At 37.9% G+C, this 22023-nt stretch overlaps 1 protein-coding gene across 1 annotated transcript in view; it reads right to left on the reverse strand.

Moving 5' to 3' along the window:
• Positions 1–17175: 17175 nt before the first annotated feature.
• Positions 17176–22023, reverse strand: part of SRPX (sushi repeat containing protein X-linked) — a 62716-nt gene continuing 57868 nt past the window's right edge. The window contains 1 exon segment of the mRNA XM_077765139.1: positions 17176–17707. Within this exon segment, the coding sequence (XP_077621265.1) occupies positions 17524–17707 (184 nt within the window). The 3' untranslated portion in view covers positions 17176–17523.

Here is a 22023-nt window from a genome sequence, read left to right on the forward strand (position 1 = left end):
TCTGAAAGTGTGTTCCTTCCATATTTGGAAAAGGGAAGTGGAATTTATAGTTAGTATTGCCTGCACATGACAAAACACTCATAGAGCGTAGTAGATCATATTTTTCTCGTTAGTATTTCAGCACAAAGGGAGACTCAACTCTGCTTTTTTTTTTTTCCCCTTTGGTTGAGGCAGAAATTAACACAGCAAGAAAATAAAATATTTTCTTATAATAAAGCAAAAGTTTAAGTCACTGGCATTTGTGAGGGGAAAAAAATGTCTCCTTATAGAAAGGCAGAGAACTAGATATGTGTTTGAATCTAAATATTTTAGTTTCACCTCTTTATTGTTAGATCTGCTTACTTTGGGTGAAGGAATCTGATTGCTCCTTCCATGAATTTTTTTCTGCTTAGTCCAAGGTTAATTTTGTCTTCAGAAAGTTGACACTCATTTGTGCAAATCCATGAGAATTGATGAGACCGAACAATAAAACTTCCAAAATCTTTCTCATTTGGAAACAAGGAAGGGAGCCATTCCATTACAAGACAGTTTATGTCCATCATTTATGGTTGAACTATAGTTACAGCAATTGCAGGTTGGGAAAATATTTTCTTTTCTATCCTGTCCTCATATTCATTATTCATAAATGGACATTTTTGAAGAGAGATCATTGGCTTTCAGTTGATATGAAGAAATAGATGTCTAGGCTTTCCTGAATCTTTTTGCTTTTGACCTTCCTCAACACCCTCATTTAATTTGTCCTCCTTAATTCCTAAATATATTCCTACATTGTCCCTCTAACTGATGGGGTTTATACAAGAACCTTAAGAAATGCCCATAATGCTTTTTTTCCTACATGGATTAATGGAAATATTATTGTTAATTTTCAGCTTTTTCCTTTTACCGCCAAACCCAGCTCTCTTAGAATCATGTGCTTGCAAAGCATCTGAATGCACAAACCCGATTTATGGAGTTGGATAGGGGCTGTCCTGGTTACTTCCCAGGGTGCCCAGTTATAAGAGGCACTAAACATCCCTGAAAAGGTAATGAGGTAGAGAACTTCTCTAAGGAAGAGTATGGTATTAGAAGGATGAAATAATGTCTATTTCTATAGGTAAGTGAAGAAGGGACCCCATGTCTGAAGAGCAATTCATGGTTGATAAATTCTGAGAAAGACAGGTCTGCTTAGAGGTTAAGCTTTTGTTTTGTTGAATAGGGTTTACAGTTTGGGCCAGACGTGAATTGCTAAAGACATAGGGAAAGGGGGGTTACCTCCTTTGAGGGTTTCCTTTGTACCCTTTCCACCAGGCAGGCGTTCCTCAAATGTTACACAAATATTTAAAGAAACTCTTAGAGGGACGCCATATCATCAATGCAAGAATTGGCCCAACTGAATGCACTTGGTCCCCATTCGTAGACTGAGTGTGGTTGTCACAAGCAGGCTGTTTGGTTTTTTCTGGGCCTGAAGTTGAGTCTAAGAGTTTAGTGGGCTGGGGAAGGAAGACAAACTTTCAATATCCTAAGAACACCTTAAAGACCATTGCGTCACTGGGACATTAGAACGAGGGCTCTCCTTGGGAAGAAATAAGAAGGGTCATTTTCCAAACTGCCAAAGGCTAGGTAGCCTACATGTGAGAATGTTCATTTCTGCTTTGTCTCTGGCACCCACTTGGTTTGGCTGCCAATTTATTCTCCTAAACTTCTGCTCAGACAGGAAGTTGACTTCTTTGTTTGCTTTTAAATCCATAGGTTTTATTTACTATAGCAGTATTAGGTTTACAGAAAAATTGAGCAGAAAGTACAGAGAGTTCCCAAATACTGCTGCCCCCTCCCCCACAAGTTGCTCCTAGAAAGAAACATCTTGGTGTAGTACATTTCTCGCAATTGATGAATCAGTACTGGTACATCATTATTAACTAAAGTCCATAGTTTATATTAGGGTTCATTCTTGGTGTTTTACAGTTCTGTGGGCTTTGACAAATGCATAATATCCTGCATCCACAATTACATCACCATGCAGAATAGTTTCAGGCCCAGAAAAGTCCCCTGTGCGCCAGACTGTGGTGACCACTGATCCTTTTACTATCTCTGTAGTGTCCTTCCTTTGCCTTCTCTCAGAATGTCATTAGTTGAAATCATATGGTATGTAGCCTTTTCTAACTTGCTTGTTTCACTTACTGATACACATTTAAGGTTCCTCCATGTCTTTTTGTGGCTTGATAGTTCATTTGTTTGTATTTCTTTTTTCAGTTGCCGTAAGAGCACTTACATGAGATCTTACCCTCTTAACACATTTTTAAATGTACGATACAGTATCTTTGTTTTTAAGTTAAAAGAAAAGGATGGAAAACTCTGGGAAACAGTAACATTTTTTAAATCCCCTGGCGATGATGGGAAGTCTGCATTTATTTTGCTAGTGTTCTTGGTTTTATCGTTGGCTACGAGCAGCTATTCCTATTTATGCCTTGTCATGTTTAGTGCAAAATTAGCAGCAATACTTAAATGTTTAACATGCCTACTTCTAAGCTTCTGTATGGAATATGTACCCCAGACCAAAGCTTTGTGCCACCCTGTACTTGCTGCAAACTTTAATGTCTTTTTCATTAAATTCACTTTCCTAATATCTCTAATGTGTTCTATTACAAGTTATTCCTGAGTACTTGAAGATGGATTGTATATCCTTGAGGATTGATCATATGTCATCTATATTCCTCCTGTCTTTATACTTATTTGTCTTTGGAGAAAAGCACATTTGCTGAATTGACACACAGATTGAGTGTCTGGTTTTTGTTTCCAAGCTAGGAGGATGTTGAACAACTCTTCTTGGTGCTCAGCTATTGAATCTGACCATCACTGTGGTTGTTGCTCACTTATCTTTCTGTAAATCTGAACCCTGACACCATCACTCCCTTTGCACTGAATGAATCATAGGTAATGACAGGGGAAGGGATCAGAAGTGACCTTCGCGGAGCACCTGTTATGTATCAGGTGGTTTTCCAACCTGCTTTGTGCTTTGCTCCTTTGCCGTCTGGTTTTCAGGTTGAGTTTGGCCAACTGGAGCCAATAGCAGTAGTTTAGAGAACAAGAGGAGAGAAAGTTGAGGGCACTTATTTCCCCTTGCTCCCTCCTTGCTGGGGTGAAGGCTGTTAGAGACTGTTCCTCTGTCACAGCTCCTCTTAGGTGGCCCATTTGAGTCTGCCATCTGTTTCCCAACAGAATTTTCACTAAAAAAGTGTGTCATTGATTGTAAGACACTCCCTACTTCAGAGATGTTAAAATGTGAAAAAGTGTATCTTAGAATCAATGAACAGTGCTAGTTGGGATGTATTTCTGGTGAATGAACAAATCATTGAATAATTAGCATTCATAGTGCCCCTCATCTCAAAGACAGAGAAAGTGTAATGGTATGACAGGTTGTGTGTTGTTCAGGCTAAACTTCAAAACTAAGAGTCAACACTGATTCTTCCAAAGGATTTAGATAGATGCTCTTTCTCAGTCTTGAGATGGGTAGTCAGTGAGAAGGTCATGGCCTTGCCCAGGACTTCTAGTTACAACAAGGCTAAAACATTGAAATACTGTTTAGTCATTTCATTTCTCATAAAATGAGATAACTCCAAAGCAAATGCTACCAGTGTGGGTACAAATTTTCATTTTGTGAAGCAGTACTGTTGTTACTGTTGTTTGTGACTCTACATGAACTGAGTTCAGAGCTTTCTGAAAGAAGAGAATGGCCTGCAAGGTAGCTTGCATTCGCTGCTCTGTGTAACATCTGGCATATATTCTGGCCAAGCGTATTTTTTTTAAATGTTTTTAAATGTTTGTTTATTTTTGAGAGAGAGCATCAGCAGGGGAGGGTCAGAGAGAGAGGGAGACACAGAATCCGAAACAGGNAGCCACCCAGGTACCCCTAGCCAAGCCTATTTTTAATAGACGCTGGCCTTATTTATAGCCTAAGACATTACGTAGTCTAGGCTGCCTGTCTAGAACTTACCAGTCCTTTAGCAAAACTACTGATCAGAACTGCACAGGCTGTCTTATTGCAGAAATCTAGCAATGTCTGAGTCTAGTCAGGCAAGTACAGGAATGATTGTGGGTCTCCAGGAACACTCTCCGTGAGTCCTGTCAGAGTTGAGAAAAGAGCCAAATGTTTGGTATGTTTCCCCTCTTTTCTACTCATGTTTTGTCACCATTCCAGAACACTCAGTGCACTTTTGTTTAAGGTACTGGTCTGCAGACCACTGGGTGTCCTAAAACCTTTTTCAGGGGGGTCAGCAAGGTCAAAGCTATTTTCCTTACTTGCTTTGTTCGCTGTGTTGATATTTGTACCGATGGTCCAGAAGCAGTGGTGAGTAAAACTGCAGGTACTGTAGTATGAATCAAGCCAGTGTGTTTCTTTGCCGTTATGCATTTATAGTAAATAAATAAAATACCACTTTGAAGAAAGTCCTTCATGAAGCAGTAAAAATCCTTCATGTTACTAAATCTTGATCTTTAAATACATGTGTTGTTAAATTCTTTTGTGCATACCGAAGTATAAGGGTTGTCTTAGGGTAAAGCATTTGCGCATTTGAGTTGCACATTGAGCTGGCTGCATTTTTTGCCATTTTTATTTTAAAGAACGAATGACAGATAAACCATTGTTATTCAGTCTTGAGGATTGGGCGGACATTTTCTCGAAAATGAACAAAGTAAGTGTCACTTTAGGAGGATTAGGAGGAACTTGACGGAGGAACAAGGGGGAGAAGAAGGGCGGAAATGGTGGGGGAAAGGGAGAGAGGCAAACCATGAGAGACTCTTGAATGCTGACAAAAACTGAGGAGTGAGGGATGTGGGGGGAGGGCGGATGGGCATGGAGGAGGACACTTGTGGGGATGAGCACTGAGTGTTATGTGGAAACTGATTTGACAATAAACTATTTGTAAAAAAAAAAACAACACAAGAATAAATGTGACAACAAACAGGCAAAATAAATAAATAAATAAATAAAAACAACTGACATGGATCAAGAAGATGTGGTTTATCTATACCATGGAATACTACATGGCAATGAGAAACAATGAAATCTGGCCATGTGTAGCAACGTGGATGGACCTTGAGGGTGTTATGCTGAGCGAAATAAGTCAGGCAGAGAAGGACAGATATGTGTTTGCACGTATGGGAGGATTGGGAGGAACTTAACGGAGGACCATGGGGGAGAAGAAGAAGGNGGTGTTATATGGAAACCAACTTGACAATAAACTATTTGTAAAAAAAAAAAAAAAGAAAAAACAACTGACAGCATTTATTGACAATTATAGAATTTGAGCTTTGAAGTGAAATTTTGAATTTTGAAAAACTCCTATGTACCTTTGTGTGACAGTTTTCTAGTGTTGAGGGGCTTTTCTGATGAGATTGGTGATGGCCTTAACTAATGTGATTTTTTTGTTTGTATTGTCGAACAAATTTTATCGACCTTTGGAATGTTTGATTCAGTGAACCAATATTTTCTAAATGGCCCGGATTAAATGAAATAGTTAAGTACAGGTTAGAAAATCCTGCTTGGGTATAAGGTCCATTCAAAGCGCAGGATAGACCAATTGGTTTTAATACAATAGACTATAAAACTTTTCCATATCGACATTAATTTGTAAGGAACTAGTACTTGCTGGGTTTTGGCAAAGGGTCAAAGAAAAATATCCAGTTATCTAAATAGGCTATTAAAATACTCCTCTCTTTTTCAAATATATATCTCTGTGAAGTCAGATTTTCTTATATACTTTAATCAAAATAATATACTGATATTACAACAGATTGAATGGAAAGTATATATGAGACTGTGGCTATCTGCTTTTATAGCAAACCAAATTTGAAGAGACTTGTAATAAAATAAAATAATACCACTTATCNCTAAATGAATCAAAATACAGATTTTCTTAAAATTCTGTTTTAACCTATTAAGTTATGCTTTATACAATGTAAAAAATGCTATAATTTTTATACTCATATTTTTAGGTATAATTGACATTATTCATTCCAAGTGTCTAACAGTGATTCGGTATTTGTATATATTGCAAAATGATCACCATGATATGTCTCTGTAACACCCATCACCATATATGGTTAGAAAAATTTTTTCTTGTGATGAGAACTTAAAAGATTTACACTCTTGGCAATTTCAAATATGCACTACAGGATTATTAACTATAATTGTCATGGTGTACAGTAATCCCAATGACTTACTTATTTTATGTCTAGAAGCTTCTATCTTTTGATCCCTTTCACCTACCCTCAAATCCCCACCTCCTCTAACCACCAATATGCCGTATGTATCTATGAATTTGGCTTTTATGTATGCTTCCTTGCTGTTTTAGATTACTAAAATAAGTGCCACTGTATGGTATTTATCTTTCTCTGATTTGTTTCACTTAGGAGAGTGTCCTCAAGATCCATGCATGTTGCAAATGCAAATGTGAAAATTGTATTTTTTATAGCTGAATGGTATTCCAGTGTGTGTGTGTGTGAGTGTGTGTGCGCGCACATGTGTGCGCGTGTGTGTGTGTATATGTACACATTTTCCTTATCCACTCATCCATTGATGGACATTTAAGTTGTTTCCGTATCTTGGCTATTTTAAATAATGCTGCAGTGAATGTGGGGGTGATTATAACTTTTTGAGGTAGTGATTTTGTTTTCTTTGGGTAAGTGTCCAGAAGTGGAATTTCTGGATCATATGGTAGTTCTGTTTTTAATTTTATGAGGAACCACCATACTGGCTGCACCAATTTACACCCACCAACAGTGGATGAGGTCTCCTTTTTTTCTGCATCCTTGTTAATTCTTGTTATTTCTGGTCTTTCTGATTCTAGCCATTTTGACAGATGTGAGTTGAGATCTCATTGTGATTTTGATTTGCATTTCCCCGATGATGAGTAATGCTGAGCGTGTTGGCCATCTGTAAGTCTTCCTTGGGAGAAAGTCTATTCAGATCTTCCACTCATTTTTTAATTGGATTGTGGGGGGGGTTGCTGTTGAGTTATATACATTCTTTATATATTTTGGATACTAACCCCTTTTCGGGTATATGATTTGCAAATATTCTCTCACATTTAATAGGTTGCCTTTTCATTTTAAAAAGGATTTCCTTTGGTGTGTAAAAGCCTCTTGATGTAGTCCTACTTTTTTTTGATTTNCTATGTTTTCATCTAGGAGTTTTATGGTTTTAGGTGTTACATTCAAGTCTTTAGTCCATTTTAAGTTAAATTTTATGTATGGCATAAGGTTGTGGTCCGGTCTCATTTTCTTGCATGTGACTGTCAAGTTATCCAAGCACCATTTATTAAAGAGATTATCTTTTCCCCATTGTATATTCTTGACTCCTTTGTCATAAATGAATTGACTATATATCCATGGGCTTATATATGGACTGTCTATTCTGTTCCATTGATCTGTGTGTCTGTTTTTATGCTTATGCCATACTGTTTTGATTATTTTAGGTTTGTAATATAATTTGAAATCAAGGGAGCATGATGCCTCCAGCTTTTTTTGTTCTTTCTCAAGATTGCTTTGGCTATTCAGGGTCTTTTGTGATTCCACACACATTTTAGGATTGTTCTATTTCTGTGAAAAATGCCACTGGAATTTGGATGAGGATTACATTGAATTCATAGATATCTGTGACTAGTATGGGCATTTTAACAATATTAATTCTTCCAATCCATGAGTATGGAATATCCATTTATTTGTGTCTTCTTCTATTTCTTTCATCATTGTGTTATAGTTTTCAGTGAACAGGTCTTTCACTTCCGTGGTTAAGTATTTTATTTTTTAAAGTCATTTTATTCTTTTTGATACAATTATAAATGAATTTTTTTCCTTCTCAGTTTTAATTTATAACTCAGTAAATATGAGTAGATATCACCCACAGAAGTGCTTTGGAGTATTGCCAAGGTTTGAGAACTGCTAGCTTAAGGGAACGCTTACCATACAGGCTGGCCTCATTTTGGCTCTTGCAGACAGTTAAATTACTAGCTCATCATCCTGATCTTGTGGAAGTCTGATTTTAGGATTTGTTGAGCAAGTCTGTTTTGGTTTATCTTAGTCCAGAGGCTTAGACTTTACTTCTCAGTTTTCCATGTAAGTCTAAGCTGTTCAGTGAGCCCCTTTAACTTGACTTGATCTCAGTCATTGATCAGTTGCTGTGATATCTGTTCAGCTCTTTTATCTTTAACTCTTGTTTTCTCACCTGGACTCTTTGGAGCTTTATTCTGCACACGTATGACTCAGAGGTCAGTTAAAATTTTGAGATAAATTTATCTGCAGATTCAGAGCCTTTTTCACTGTGGCTTTCTCCTCTCTCATGTTTCCTCAATTTCCAGCCCCTCTAGCAATTCTATCTCTGTCCTTCAAATTGTCAACTCAGTAAGACAATAGCCTTCTGCTTGAGCTCCATTTTCAGTTCATCAAGCAAATGGAAAAGGCTTCAGAGGAAATGCCAACTAAATGTGGAGCTCGTTCAGTGTGTTTCCATTCTTTCAGGGTCCTATCTTCTCCAGTTTTTACCTGTTTTGGGTTGAGTTCCAATGAACTCAAACCACCTTTGTTTCCCCTGTGTTTTTCCAGAGTTATAGTTATCAGCAGGAGAGTTCATATGATATGAGCTACACTCCTGTTCACTGACATGGGCTTCCTGTCTCTCCATCTTTGAATCAAGATCAGCAAGGCAGTGTCCTTATCTGAGGGGAGAAAACTGAGTCAGTAGCAGGTCCTGGATAATCTGTTCTTCTCCACCTATGCAGTGTTATATAAACTCTTCTTTCTCCACAATCCACACACCGAATCTAATTTAACATCCTCTTACCTGGGTGGTTCTGATGTTGGGCCAAGGACCATTGTGAGACACTCGTTTTTCATAGTCTACCCCTTCAGTCTTGGTGGGTGGTCATCTATCCAATATCTTGAACTCACACTTGGATTTTGTGATCAATTCACATCATTATGTATGCTGTTTTAAAACATACGTTCTGGTTTTTGACCATTTTATGCCATTGTAAACTTATGGTTCTAGTTGACACTAATCATGATCGTATTTTTGGTGCTCAAGTTGACAGCACTCAAGCCTTAACCTACATCAAGGTAGAGTTTTTCTAATACCCCATGATGCTTCCTTTGTGCTTCTTTTCAGTTTATTTCCTGACAGATGAAACCACTGTTGTGTTGGTTTCTGTCACTACGGAAAGTTTTGCTTATTAATAAATTTTGATTATTATAATATATCTTAGAGAATGTCTTTTTGCATTGAGATAAAAAGGTATTTTATTAGCTTCATGGATTGGTGATCAAGTTTTTTTCCCCATATATGGGAAGTTCTCAGCTATTATTTCTTTAAATAAACTCTTTGCTCACTTGGCCCTCTCTTCTCCTTCTGATATACCCATTAATTTTGTGTTTGCTCGTCTTTTTAAAAAAATTTTAATGCTTATTTATTTATTTATGGGAGAGCGAGAGGGAGAGACAGAGCATGAGTGGCGGAGGGGCAGCGAGAGAGGGACACAGAATCCAAAGCAGGCTCCAGGCTCTGAGCTGTCAGCACAGAGCTCGACGTGGGGCTCAAACCCACAGACCGTGACATCATGACCTGAGGCGAAGTTGGATGCTCAACCAATTGAGCCACCCAGGCGCCCCTGTGTTTGCTCTTCTAATGTATGAATCTGAGAGTACTCATTGAGTTTCTTCACTTAAAAGAAATCTTAATTCTCTCTTCTCTTCTACATCGGTCATTTCTAAATCCCTGTCTTCAACCTTGCTTAGTCTCTCTTCTGTCTGATCTGCTCTATTTCCATTGCTTTCTAATGCATACTCCACCTCATCTATTGAGTTCTTCAGCTCGAGAATTTATTTGGTTTTAAAAATTTCAATCTCTTTGGTAAAGTAGTCCTTCTATTCATTAATTTCATTCCTGAGTTTACTGAGTTGCTTTTTTGAGTTTTCTTATAAGCACATTGAATTTCTTAATAACAGCTAGTTTTAATTCTTTTAAGTTAGATCATAGTAATTCCATGTCTTTAGGTTTGGCTGCTAGAGAATTTGTATTTTCTGTCTGCAGTGTTATATTACCATGATTTTTCATAGAAAGCATCTGATGAAATGTGTATCTGCTGCCATATGCAAAGTGGAAAACACCTTTCTTATTTTGCTAAGGTTTTGTTTACTTTGACCTTTCTTTTAAAATTTATTATTTAAATGTAACTGACAATGTTATATTACTTTCAGGGGTACAGCATATTGATTTGATAATTCTACACATTACTCAGTGCTCAGCATCTGTCACTATAGTGCTGTTACAATATTACTAATTTCCCTGTGCAGTACATTTTATCTCTGTGACTTAATTTACTTTATAACTAGAAGTTTATACCTCTTAATCCCCTTCATGTGTTTCACCTATCACCTCCCAGTACCTCCCTTCTAGAAATAATCAGTTTGTTCTCTGTATTTAACAGTGTTTGTCTTTTTCATTTATTTTTCTTAGTTTCCACATGTAAGTGAAATCATACAGTATTTATCATTCCATGTCTAAGTTGTTTAACTTAGCATAATGCCCGCTAGGTCCGCATGTCACATGTGCGTGCATACATGTGTGTATCACATCTTCTTTATCCATCATCTATTCACAAGCATTTGGGTTGCTTCCCTATCTTGGTTATTGTAAATAATGCAGTAAACATAGTGGTGCATATATCTTTTCAATTTACTATTTTCATTTTCTTTAGGTAAATACTCAGTAGTGGAGTTACTACTATCTTATGGTAGTTCCATTTTTAACTTTTTGAGGCACCTCCATTCTGTTTTCCACAGTGGATGCACCACTTTACACTGCACCCACCAGTACATGAATGCTCCCTTTTCTCCACATCGTCACCAATACTTGTTATTTCTTGTCTTTTTGATTTTAGTCATCCTGACTATATGAGGTAGTATCTCATTGTGGTTGTGATTTGCATTTCCCTGATAATGAGTGACGTTGAGCATCTTTTTTTTTTTTTTTTTTTTTATGTGTCTGTTGGCCATCTGTATGTTCTTGGGATAAATATCTGTTCAGGTTCTCTGCCCATTGTTTAACCAGATCATTTGTGGATTTTTTGGTGTTGAGTTCTATAAGCTTATTTTATTTTGACTATCAACCACTTATCAGGTATATAATTTGCAAATACCTTCTCCCATTCACTAGGTTGTCTTTTTGTTTTGGTCTCCTTCATATGAAAAAGTTTTTTCCTTTGATGCAGTCCCAATAGTTTATATTTGCTTTTGTTCCCCTTGTCTCCAGAGACAGATCTAGAAAAATGTTGCTAAGGTTGATGTTCAAGAGATTATTGGCTATGTTTATTTTTAGGAGAATTATGGTTTCAGGTCTCATATTCAGGTCTTTAATTCAATATTTTTATTTCTGTGTATACTGTTAAGAAAGAGGTTCATTTTCATTTTTGCATATAGCTATCCAGTTTTCCTACAACCATTTATTTAAGATCCTTTTTCCCATTGCAGATTCTTGCTTCTTTTGTTGAAGATTAATTGCCCATAGAATCGTGGGTTTGTTTCTAATCTTTTTATCCTGTACCATTGATCTATGTGTCTGTTTTTGTGGCAGTACTACACTGTTTTGATTAATTCAGCTTTGTATTATATCTTGAAATCTGGGATTGTGATACCTTTCAATCCCAGCTTTGTTCTTCTTTCTCAAAATTACTTTAGCCATCTGAGGTCTTTTGAGGTTCCATACAAATTTTAGGATTGTTTATTCTAGTTCTGTAAAAAGTCCTGTTGGTGTTTTGATAGGGAATGCAATGAATCTGTAGATTGCTTTGGGTAGTATGAACAATTTAACAGTATTCTTCCAATCGACGGGCATGGTATATCTTTCCATTTCTTTGTGTCATCTTCACTTTCTTTCATCAATGTGTTATAGTTGTCAGATTGTAGGTTTTTCCCCTCCTTGGTTAGGTTTATTTGTAGGTATTTTGTTCTTTTTGGTATAATGTAAGTGGAATTTTTTTCTTAATTTCTCTTTCTGCTACTTTGTTATTAGCGTATAGAAATACAACAGATGTCTGTATGTTAGTTGTCTATCCTGCAAGTTTACTGAATTCATTTATTCTCATAGCTTTTTGGTGGAGTCTTTTGGATTTTCTGTATACAGTATCATGCCATTTGCAAATAGTGATGGTTTTACTTCTTCCTACCAATTTGGATGCCTTTTATTTCTTTTTCTTGTCTGATTGCGTTGGCGAGGACTTCCAGTACTGTGTTGAATAAAAGTGGTGAGAGTGGATATCCTTATTATGTTCTTGATCGTAGATGAAAAGCTGTTTTACACCATCAATGTTAGCTATGGGATTTTCATCAATGGCCTTTATCATATTGAAGTATGTTTCTTCTAAACCTACTTTGTGGAGAGTTTTTATCATGAGCAGATGTTGTATTTTGTCAGATGCTTTCTCTGCATGTTTTGAAATAATATGGTTTTTATCTTTCCTCTTGTTAATGTGATGTGATATATCATATTAATTGGTTTTTTAATATTGACCCATCCTTGCAACACTGAAAAAAATCCCACTTGATCATGGTGAATGATCCTTTTAATGTATCATTCAATTTGGTTTGCTAATATTTTGTTATTAGCCTACAGTTTTCTTTTTTCTAGTATCTTTGTCTGGTGTTGGTATCAGGGTAATGCTGACCTCAAAGAATGAGCTTGGAAGTTTCCTTCTTCTATTTGTTTGGAATAGTTTGAGAAGAATAGGGATTAGCTCTTTTTAAAATATTTTATAGAATTCACCTCTGAGCCATTGGGAGTTTTCTGATTACCAATTCAATTTCATTATAGCAATTGGTTTGTTCAGATTTTCTTTTTCTTCTTGATTCACGTTCTGGAAGATGGTGTTTCTAGGAATTTATCCATTTCTACTAGATTGTCCAATTTGTTAGAGTATAATTATATTTCTGTGGTGTTATTTCTCCTCCTCTGTTTCTCATTTTATTTGAGACCTCTCTTTTTCTGATTAGTAAACTTACCAAATTTATTTATCTTTTCAACAAACCAACTCTGTTTCATTGATATTGTTGGGGTTTTTTTAGTGTCTATTTTGTTCATTTCCCCTCTAATCTTTATTTTTTCCTTTCTTGTACTAGCTTTGTGTGTTCTTTTTCCAGTTCCTTTAGGTGTAAGGTTAGTTTTTGGTTTGCTTGTTTGAAATACTGTTTCTTGAGGTAGGCCTGTATCACTATAAATGGCCCTCTTAAAAATGCTTTTACTATGTCCTAAAGATTTGGACTGTTATATCTTAATTTTTATTTGTCTCCCTATATTTTTTATTATTTTTTATTTGTTGAGCCATCATTTATTTTTAGTATGTTGTTATTTCGCCTCCATGTGTTTGTGCTTTTTCTAGTTTTTAAATTGTAATTTATTTCTAGTTTCACATCATTGTGGTCAGAAAAAATGCTTGAGATAATTTCAATATTATTAAATTATTTAGACTTATTTTGTGGCTGACCATGCAATCCATCATGAAGAATGTTCCCTGTGCACCTGAAAATAATGTGTATTTTGCTCTTTTTAGGTAGTATGTAGCTTTTAAGTCCACCTGGCCTAATCTGTCATTTAAAGACAATTTCCCTGTTGATTTTCTGTCTGGATGATCTATTCATTGATATAAGTGTGGTGTGAAAGTCCCCTACTATTATTGTACTACTTTCAATTTTTCCCTTTATGTCTATTAATATTTGCTTTATGTATTTAGGTGCTCCTATGTTCAGTATATAGATATTTACAATTATTGTATCCTTTTATTTGATTGCTCCCTTTTACATTATGTGGTGCCCTTCTTTGTCTCTTACTACAGTCTGTTTTCAAGGTTTTTTTGTGTGTGATATATCACTTGCATATCTTTTTTCCATCCCTTCACTTTCTATCTGATTCCCTTCGCTTTTCATACCTTTTGGTCTGATGTAGGCAGCAGCATAGATTTTTTTTTTTTAATTAGTCACTTCATATATCCTTTGACTAGAGGATTTAGTCCATCTACATTCTAAGTAATTATTGGTAAGTATGTACTTATTTCCATTTTTAAAGTTGCTCTCTGGTTGTTTCTGTAGTTATTTTCTGTTCCTTTCTTCTTTTGCTCTCTTCCCTTGTGATTTGATGGCTTTCTTTAGCATTATGCTTAGATTTTATTTTTTTCATGTACTTTACTATAGGTTTTTGATTTGTGGTTACCATTGGGTTCATATATAACATCCTACATGTGTAGCAGTCTTTATTAAGTTGATGATCACTTAAGTTTGAACACATTTTAAAATACTAAATTTTTATTTCCCCCTCCATTATTTTTACATATATATATTTTTTTTTTGGTTTTTTATTTTGTGTATCCCTTGACTAATTTTTGTAGATGTAACTGATTTTACGATTTTGTTTTAATTTCCATACTTACTATTTATAAGTTATTAATCTACCTTTTTCATCTGTTTGCTTTTACCTATGAAATTTTTTTCTTTTATAATTTTCTTCTAGTTATAGCCTTTTCTTTCCCCTTAAAGAATTCCCTTTACATTTCTTGTAAGGCTGATTTAGTATTGATGAACTCCTTTAACTTTCGCTTGTCTAGGAAACTTTTTCTCTCTCCTATTCTGAATGATAGCTTTGCTGGGTATAGTATTCTTGGTTATAGGTTATTTTCCTTTCATCACATTAAAGGTATCATGCCATTCTCTTCTGGCCTGCAAAGTTTCTGCTGAAAAATCATCTAGTAGCCTTATGTTATTCCTCTTGTATGTAACTGTCTACTCTTGCTGCTTTTAAAATTCAATCTTTATTTTTTGCCATTTTAATTATTATTAAAAGACCAATTTAGATTCATTTTCTTAGGAACTCTCTATACTTCCTGGACCTGAATGTTTGTTTCCTTTCTCAGATTAGGGAAGTTTTCAGCTATTATTTCTCCAAATAAATTTTCTGACTCCTCTCTCTCTTTTCCTTCTGAGAGCCCCTGTAATACGAATGTTATGACATTTGATGATGTCACAGAGTTCCCTTAACCTGTTATAATTTTTATTCTTTTTTCATTTTCCTTTTCAGCCTGGTTATCTATTATCATCTTTAGATTGCTGATCCATTTCTTTTCATTCTATTATCTGCTGTTGATGCCTTCTATTTTTCATTTCACTTCTTTAATCTTTCAGCTCTAACTTTGTTAAAGTTCTCAGCACATCCATTCTTAAGTCCAGTAAGTCTCTTTATGACCATTACTTTGAATTTGTTATTAGACACATTATCTGTTTCATTTAGTTCTTTTACTGTGATTTTGCCTTGTTCTTTCATTTAGGCCATATTCCTCTGTCTCCACATTTTGCCTAAATCTGTGTTTCTGTGTATTGGTCTTACAAGTAGTGGCCTTTTGTAAAAGAGGTCCTGTGGTGCCTTCTAGCACAATGCCACCTGAATGCCAGATTCAGACATTTTGGGGGTATCCCATGTCAGCTGTGTGCACCCTCCTGTTGTGGCTGAACCATGGTTGCCTCCCGGTCAGCTGTCTGTAATAACCTTCTTTGCGTGCTATGAATGCATTAGGTAGGGTTGCTCTGTGTACTGTTGAGATGTCCGGTTGCAGTCACCACAGCCTCCTTAATAGGCAAGGCCAGTAATCAGCCTAGCTGTCTGCAGTTAGCTTTTCTGACACAGCAGCAGTTGCACCAAAGGGCGGGGCTTGCTCCATGAACAGATAGCTAGAAGGTCTGGCTGCTGGAACTGAGAGCGTACTGGTGTGGCAGCAGGAATCACATTGGAGTGGTTCTAGTCATGGCCAGGGCTGCCTGTCAGGTGAGGCAGGGCAGGAGTCACTTTGGAGGCAGGCAGATTGGGTAGGGTGGTTGCACAGGAGACGGCCAGGGTGGAGTATGCGGTGGTAACAAGATAGATGGAGAGAGTTAAAAACTGGTTCCCATAAGCATCTGGCTCTCTAGGCTGGGGAAGAGCAAGAAAAACGGTGCCCAGCAGCACTTTTGTTCCTGGAGGAATCTCCTGCAGATCTCTGCTCCTCTGAAACATGTTCTAAGATTAGTGGATAAATCTTCATGTATACCCCAGGCGCTTATCAAACTGTTGCTTCTGTGCTGTGCCTTGGGCCAAGTTTTTTAGTATGTTGGCTTTTTAAGGGCAGGAACTTGGTTTCCTATCACTCTTGGACTCTCCCAGAGTTAAACCCTAATAGTTTTCATAGCCAGACGTTATGGGCACTAGTCTTCCCAGTACAGGTTCCCAGGGCCAGGGTGCCTGGTGTGGAGTCTAATTGTCTTGCTCCTCTGCATCTGTGATGTCGCTCTTCTTTGCAGTTAGTTGTGCCACAGGTTTGGTTCCTAACCACATCTCCTCTCCTCTTACCCTGTTTCATGCGGCCTTCTCTCTATGACTAGCTGTAGAAGACATGTTGTGCCAGTCTTCAGGTGATTTTCATAGTTATGTACATGTCTTGGTATGCCCACCGGATGAGGTGAGCTCAGGATCTGCCTACTCCATCTTATGAATGTCTATTTACTTTGACTCTAATAGTTCAACTGGTTAGTAGTTAAGATGCTTTTTCCCCTCAAAAGTAGCGCTACAGCAGAAGTTTTTGGTTTCTCCTGTGGGAGCTGACTTGCTGCTAAGGTGGTGAGTACAAGCATAAAAAAGTTGTTGGGAATAAAAAGGGGGTGGCACAGTTGGGGGTGGGGGGAGTGTGTGTTTAGCATTTGTGGCTTTGGGTGTGACCACGGACTTAGTAGGGGCTATCTTCAAGTGGAGGGTTCCAAAACATGGACTTCCCTCAACAGGGTGATGACCCCTAGGTCTTTGCTGATCCAGGTGACCTTTGACTGGTACAGTGGTCCACTGGGGAAGACAAAAGGGGAGAACTGGTGCTTCCTCTGGTTTTAGCCTCCTGTTTATCACGGCTAGTGATTAAAGGCTTAGCTCCTTAATTTTTGGTTTGTTGCTTTAATCAGCTACTCTACCACCTTACAGCACAGCTCTCCCAGCTCAGCTGAGTGCCTCCTGACAAAAGTAATTGTATTTTTCCATTCCTAAAGCACCATTAAGAGCCACAGTCCTAAAATCCCTGATCACCTTGAGCAAGTACGGCTTGTGCTTGAAACACAAAATGAGTTTTAATAAATTTGCTCCAAAATATTTTATTAATGTTTTATATAAAAAAACAAAATAGAAGTAAGTTATGTGTTACAGTGAATAACACACTGAAAGCATGTGTCCGGTTGTCGTTTCTAATTTCTCTGTAAAATTAACCAGCCACGATGGAACAAAGAGGCAGAGTAGATAATCAGTTTCATAATTTTTTTTGGTACACTTCCAAGTACAAAAAGCATCATGGTAATTTTTAAGTGCAAAGAAAGCTCATATTAAAATAGACTTTTAAAATTACAAATAAAAATCTGTTCATCAAGGATATTTTTAAGGCCTTTCCGTGTGCATGGCACTCTAGAACGAGAAGAGGAACCGCCAGGAGAGGAGCCGTCGCATCAGGTGCTACAGGTCTGGCCCATTTCAGCTTGCAGGGCCATCTCCTCTTTCCTCAAGGGGAAAGTATCAATCAGGTTGAAAAGGGCCACAGGCATCACCAGGGAGACATAGCGCTCCTTGTCCATGCCATGCTTATCCACCAGCACCGTGCTGAAGGAGTAGAGTGGGATTTGCAGCAACAACCTAAGGCAGACAAAGAGAAGATGGTCAAACCCGATCCCCAAGGGTTCTGTTAGACCACCCAGAGCCCTGTAGCGACACTGGATGCAGAGAAAGGCTTAATACCACGAAGGACTTACTCATCTAAAGACTCCTGCTGCTCAAAGTATGGTGCTTGGACTAACAGCCATCACATGGGAACTTGTTAGAAATGGAGAATCCCATGCTCCACCCCGACCCTACTGAATTAAGAGTCTGCATTATTAGCAAGATGCCTAGATGATGGGTATTGCACATGGAAGGTTGGGTAGCACTGCTTTAATGTTTTTTACTGTTTATTTCTGAGAGAGACAGCGCAGGAGTGGGGGGAGGCAGAGAGAACGGGAGACAGAATCCGAAGCAGGCTGCAAGCTCTGAGTGGTCAGCACAGAGCCCATCGTGGGGCTCGAACACATGAAATGGGAGATCCTGACCTGGGCCGAAGTCCGATGCTTAACCTACTGAGCCACCCAGGCGCCCTGGGTAGCCCTGCTTTATAGTGGTCAGGAAGATACTAGCCTGCATTGGTGCTCTATGCCAGTAGTTGCTACAAAGTGTGTCCAGCAATACTAACAGATATTTTTGTCTTAAATCGGAGTCCACTGAAATTTGCAGACTAGGTTTGCGAAGCCACGTACATACTAGTGCTAGGTGAATGGTTAGTAGGCGTGATTTTACCCTTCGGGGAATATTTGGCTACATCTGAACACATTTTTCGTTGTCACCATGAGGTGGTGCTTTTGGCCTCTAGTGACTAGAGGCCAGGGATGCTGCTTAATGTTCTACAACCCACAGGAAAGGATCTTCCAACAAACAATTATTCCCAAAGGTCAATAGTACGGAGGTTAAACCCTGGACTAGGTGAAGCTGATTGAAATGAGTTTCTCAACCTTGTAGTTCTGGACCATTCTGGCTTATTCAGTAGCCAGCTCTGGACTGCAGTTGGAGGAAATTAAATGTGGTCCATAACCTAGGTATGTTAATTTGGTTAATCATTATTTGTATCTCAGATAATTCTGCAAAAATTCAAATTACCTTCAGAAGTCCGATGATTTTTCTCCTCTACCACACTGGAATTTTTACTGGATAAATTATATCAACAGAAACGTGAAATGAGATGAAATAAGCCAGAGAAAGCAAACAAGCTGGTAAGCTGAGCCCATNATTTTTCCTCACACAAAAGAATCACAGGAACTGTATTCACTACTCCAAGTCCAAACTGACTTCACTTTCTTCTGCCTTTTAAGAGGGAGTTTCAGGGAAGAGGAGAATAATTTATATTTTATCTCAGTGGGAAGCCAAATTGCTAATCCATTGCTAGTGACTAGAAATAAAAGAAAGACATTAAAATATCTCCATCAGGTCTCCTGAGGTAGTAGATTACTGAGAAATGCATTAATGAGTGTTTGCAGACCATGAAGTGAATCAAAATGGAGAGAGAAACTGCTCTACATCTTTAAAAAGAGGAATATTTAGTTTTTTCTGGGGGAGAGGAGTAGGGTAGAAGATACCCTCCGGCAGAGGGGTCCCAGAAAAGAAAACAGGTTTGGAGGGAGAAAAAGGCCAAGCAATGTTGTGGTGGCTGGAACCTGTTGGGATAGGGTGACCAATGAGGAATTAACATTTGATATTACAGTTGGGGCGCCTGGGTGGCTCAGTTGGTTAAGCGTCCGACTTCGGCTCAGGTCATGATCTCGCAGTTTGTGGGTTCGAGCCCTGCATCAGGCTCTGTACGGACAGCTAAGAGCCTGGAGCCTGTTTCCGATTCTGTGTCTCTCTCTCTCTCTCTGCCCCTCCNTCCACATCCCCACCAACACTTGTTTCCTGTGCTAATTTTAACCATTCTGACAGGTGAGGATGAGATCTCATTTTAGTTTTGATGTGCATTTCCCTGATGACCAGTGACGTTGAGCTTCTTTTCATGTGTCTGTTGGCCATCTATAGGTCTTCTCTGGAAAAATGTTCATGTCTTCTGACCATTTTAAAATTGGAATATTTGTTTTTTGGGTGTTGTCTAACTTCTTTATGTATTTTGGATACTCACACTTTATCAGGTATGTCCTTTGCAAATATCTTCTCCCCTTCCATAGGCTGCCTTTTAGTTTTGTTGATTGTTTCCTTTGCTGTGCAGAAGCTTTTAATTTGGATGATGTCCCAATAGTTTATTTTTGCTTTTGTTTCCCTTGCCTCCGGAGACATATGTGGAAGGAAGGTGCTATGGCTGATGTCTAAGAGGTTACTGCCTGTGTTCTCCTCTAGGATGGTTATGGTTTCATGTATCACATTTAGGTCTTTAATTCATTTTGAGGTTTTGTGTGTGGTGTAAGAAAGTGGTGTAGTTTCATTTTTTTTAACACTTTATTGTCCAGTTGGTTTCCATATACCACCCAGTGCTCATCCCCACAAGTGCCGTCCTCCATGCCCATCACCCTCCTTCCCCGCCCCCCACCCCCATCAGTCCTCAGTTTCTCCTCATTCAAGAGTCTCTCATGATTTGCCTCCCTCCCTCTCCCCCANCCTCTTTTGAGAAATGTCTGTTTCTGTCTTCTGCCCATTTCTTCACTGGGTTGTTTTTTTTTTAGGGGTGGGGTTTTGTGAGTTTCTTGTAGATTTTTGGATACTAGCCCTTTATCTGATATGTCATTGGCAACTATCTATCTTTTCCCATTCCGCCAGTTGCCTATTAGTTTTATGGATTGTTTCCTTTGCCGTGCAGAAGCTTTTTCTCTTGATGAGGTCCCAATAGTTCATTTTTGCTCTTGATTCCCTTGCCTTTGGGGAGGTGTCAAGTAAGAAATTGCTGCGGTTGAGGTCAAGGAGTTTGTTTCCGGCTTTCTCCTCTAGGGTTTTGATGGTTTCCTGTCTCATATTCAGGTCCTTTATCCATTTTGAGTTTTTGTGTATCGTGTGAGAAAGTGGTCTAGTTTCATTCTTCTGCATGTTGCTGTCCAGTTTTCCCAACACCATTTGTTGAACAGACTTTTTTCCCATTGGATATTCTTTCCTGCTTTGTCAATGATTAATTGACCACAGAGTTGTGGGTTCCTTTCTGGGTTTTCTTTCTGTTCCATTGCTCTGTATGTCTGTATTTGTGCCAGTATGATAATATTTTGATCACTACAGCTTTGTAATAGATCTTGAAGCTTGGAAATGTGATGCCTCCAGCTTTAGTTTTTCAAGTATGCTTTGGCTATTTGTAGTCTTTTGCGGTTCCATACAAATTTTAGGATTGTTTGTTCTAGCTCTGAAAAATGCTGGTGGTATTCTGAGAGGGATTTCATGAAGTCTGTAAATCGCTTGGGGTAGTATAGACATTTTAACAATATTTTTTCTACCAATCGATGAGCATGAAATGTCTTTCCATTGCTTTGTGTCATCTTAAATTTCTTTCATCAGTGTTTTTCTAGTTTTCCGAGTACAGGCCTTAGACCTCCTTGCTTAGGTTTATTCCTAAGTACCTTATGGCTTTTGGTGCAATTGTAAATGAGTTTTACTTCTTAATTTCTTTTTTCTGCTTCATTATTGGTGTACAGAAATACAACGGACTTCTGTACACTGATTTGGTATTCTGTGACTTTACTGAACTTGTTTATCATGTGATCTACAAATAGTGAAAGTTTTACTTCTTCCTTATCTGTTTGGATGCCTTTTATTTCTTTCTGTTGTATGATGGCTGTGGCTAGTACTATGTTGAAAAAAAAAAATGGTGAGAGTGGACACCCTTGTCTTGTTCCTGACCTTTAAGGAAAAGCTCTCAGTTTTTCCCCATTACGGATGATACTCACTTTGGGCTTTTCACAGAATGTCTTCACGATACTGAGGGATGTTCCCTCTAAACCTACCTTATTGCAGGTTTTTATGATGAATGGATATTGTACTTTGTCAAATGGTTTTTCTACATCTAATGGAATGATTATAGGGTTCTTATCCTTTCTCATTGATAGGATGTATCACATTGATGGATTTGTGAATATTGAAACTTCTCTGCAACCCAGGATTAAATTTCACTTATGTTAAATGTTTTTTTAAGGTGTATTGTTGGATTTGGTTTACTAGTATTTTGAGGATTTTTGTATCTGTGTTCCTCAGATAATTGACCTGTGTTTATATTTGGTTTAGGTATCAGGGTAATGCTGGCCTCATAGAATGAATATGCAAGTTTTCTTTCCTTTTCCCTTTTTTGGGGAATAGTTTGAGAACAATAGGTATTAACTCTTCTTTAAATGCTCAGTTGGTTAAGCATCCCACTCTTGGTTTCATGATCTCATGGTTTGGAAGTTTGAGCCCCACCCCCCCCCCCG

The sequence above is a fragment of the Crocuta crocuta genome, unplaced genomic scaffold (assembly GCF_008692635.1).
Source record: "Crocuta crocuta isolate KB4526 unplaced genomic scaffold, BGI_CrCroc_1.0 scaffold301, whole genome shotgun sequence".
Lineage (NCBI taxonomy): Eukaryota > Metazoa > Chordata > Mammalia > Carnivora > Hyaenidae > Crocuta > Crocuta crocuta.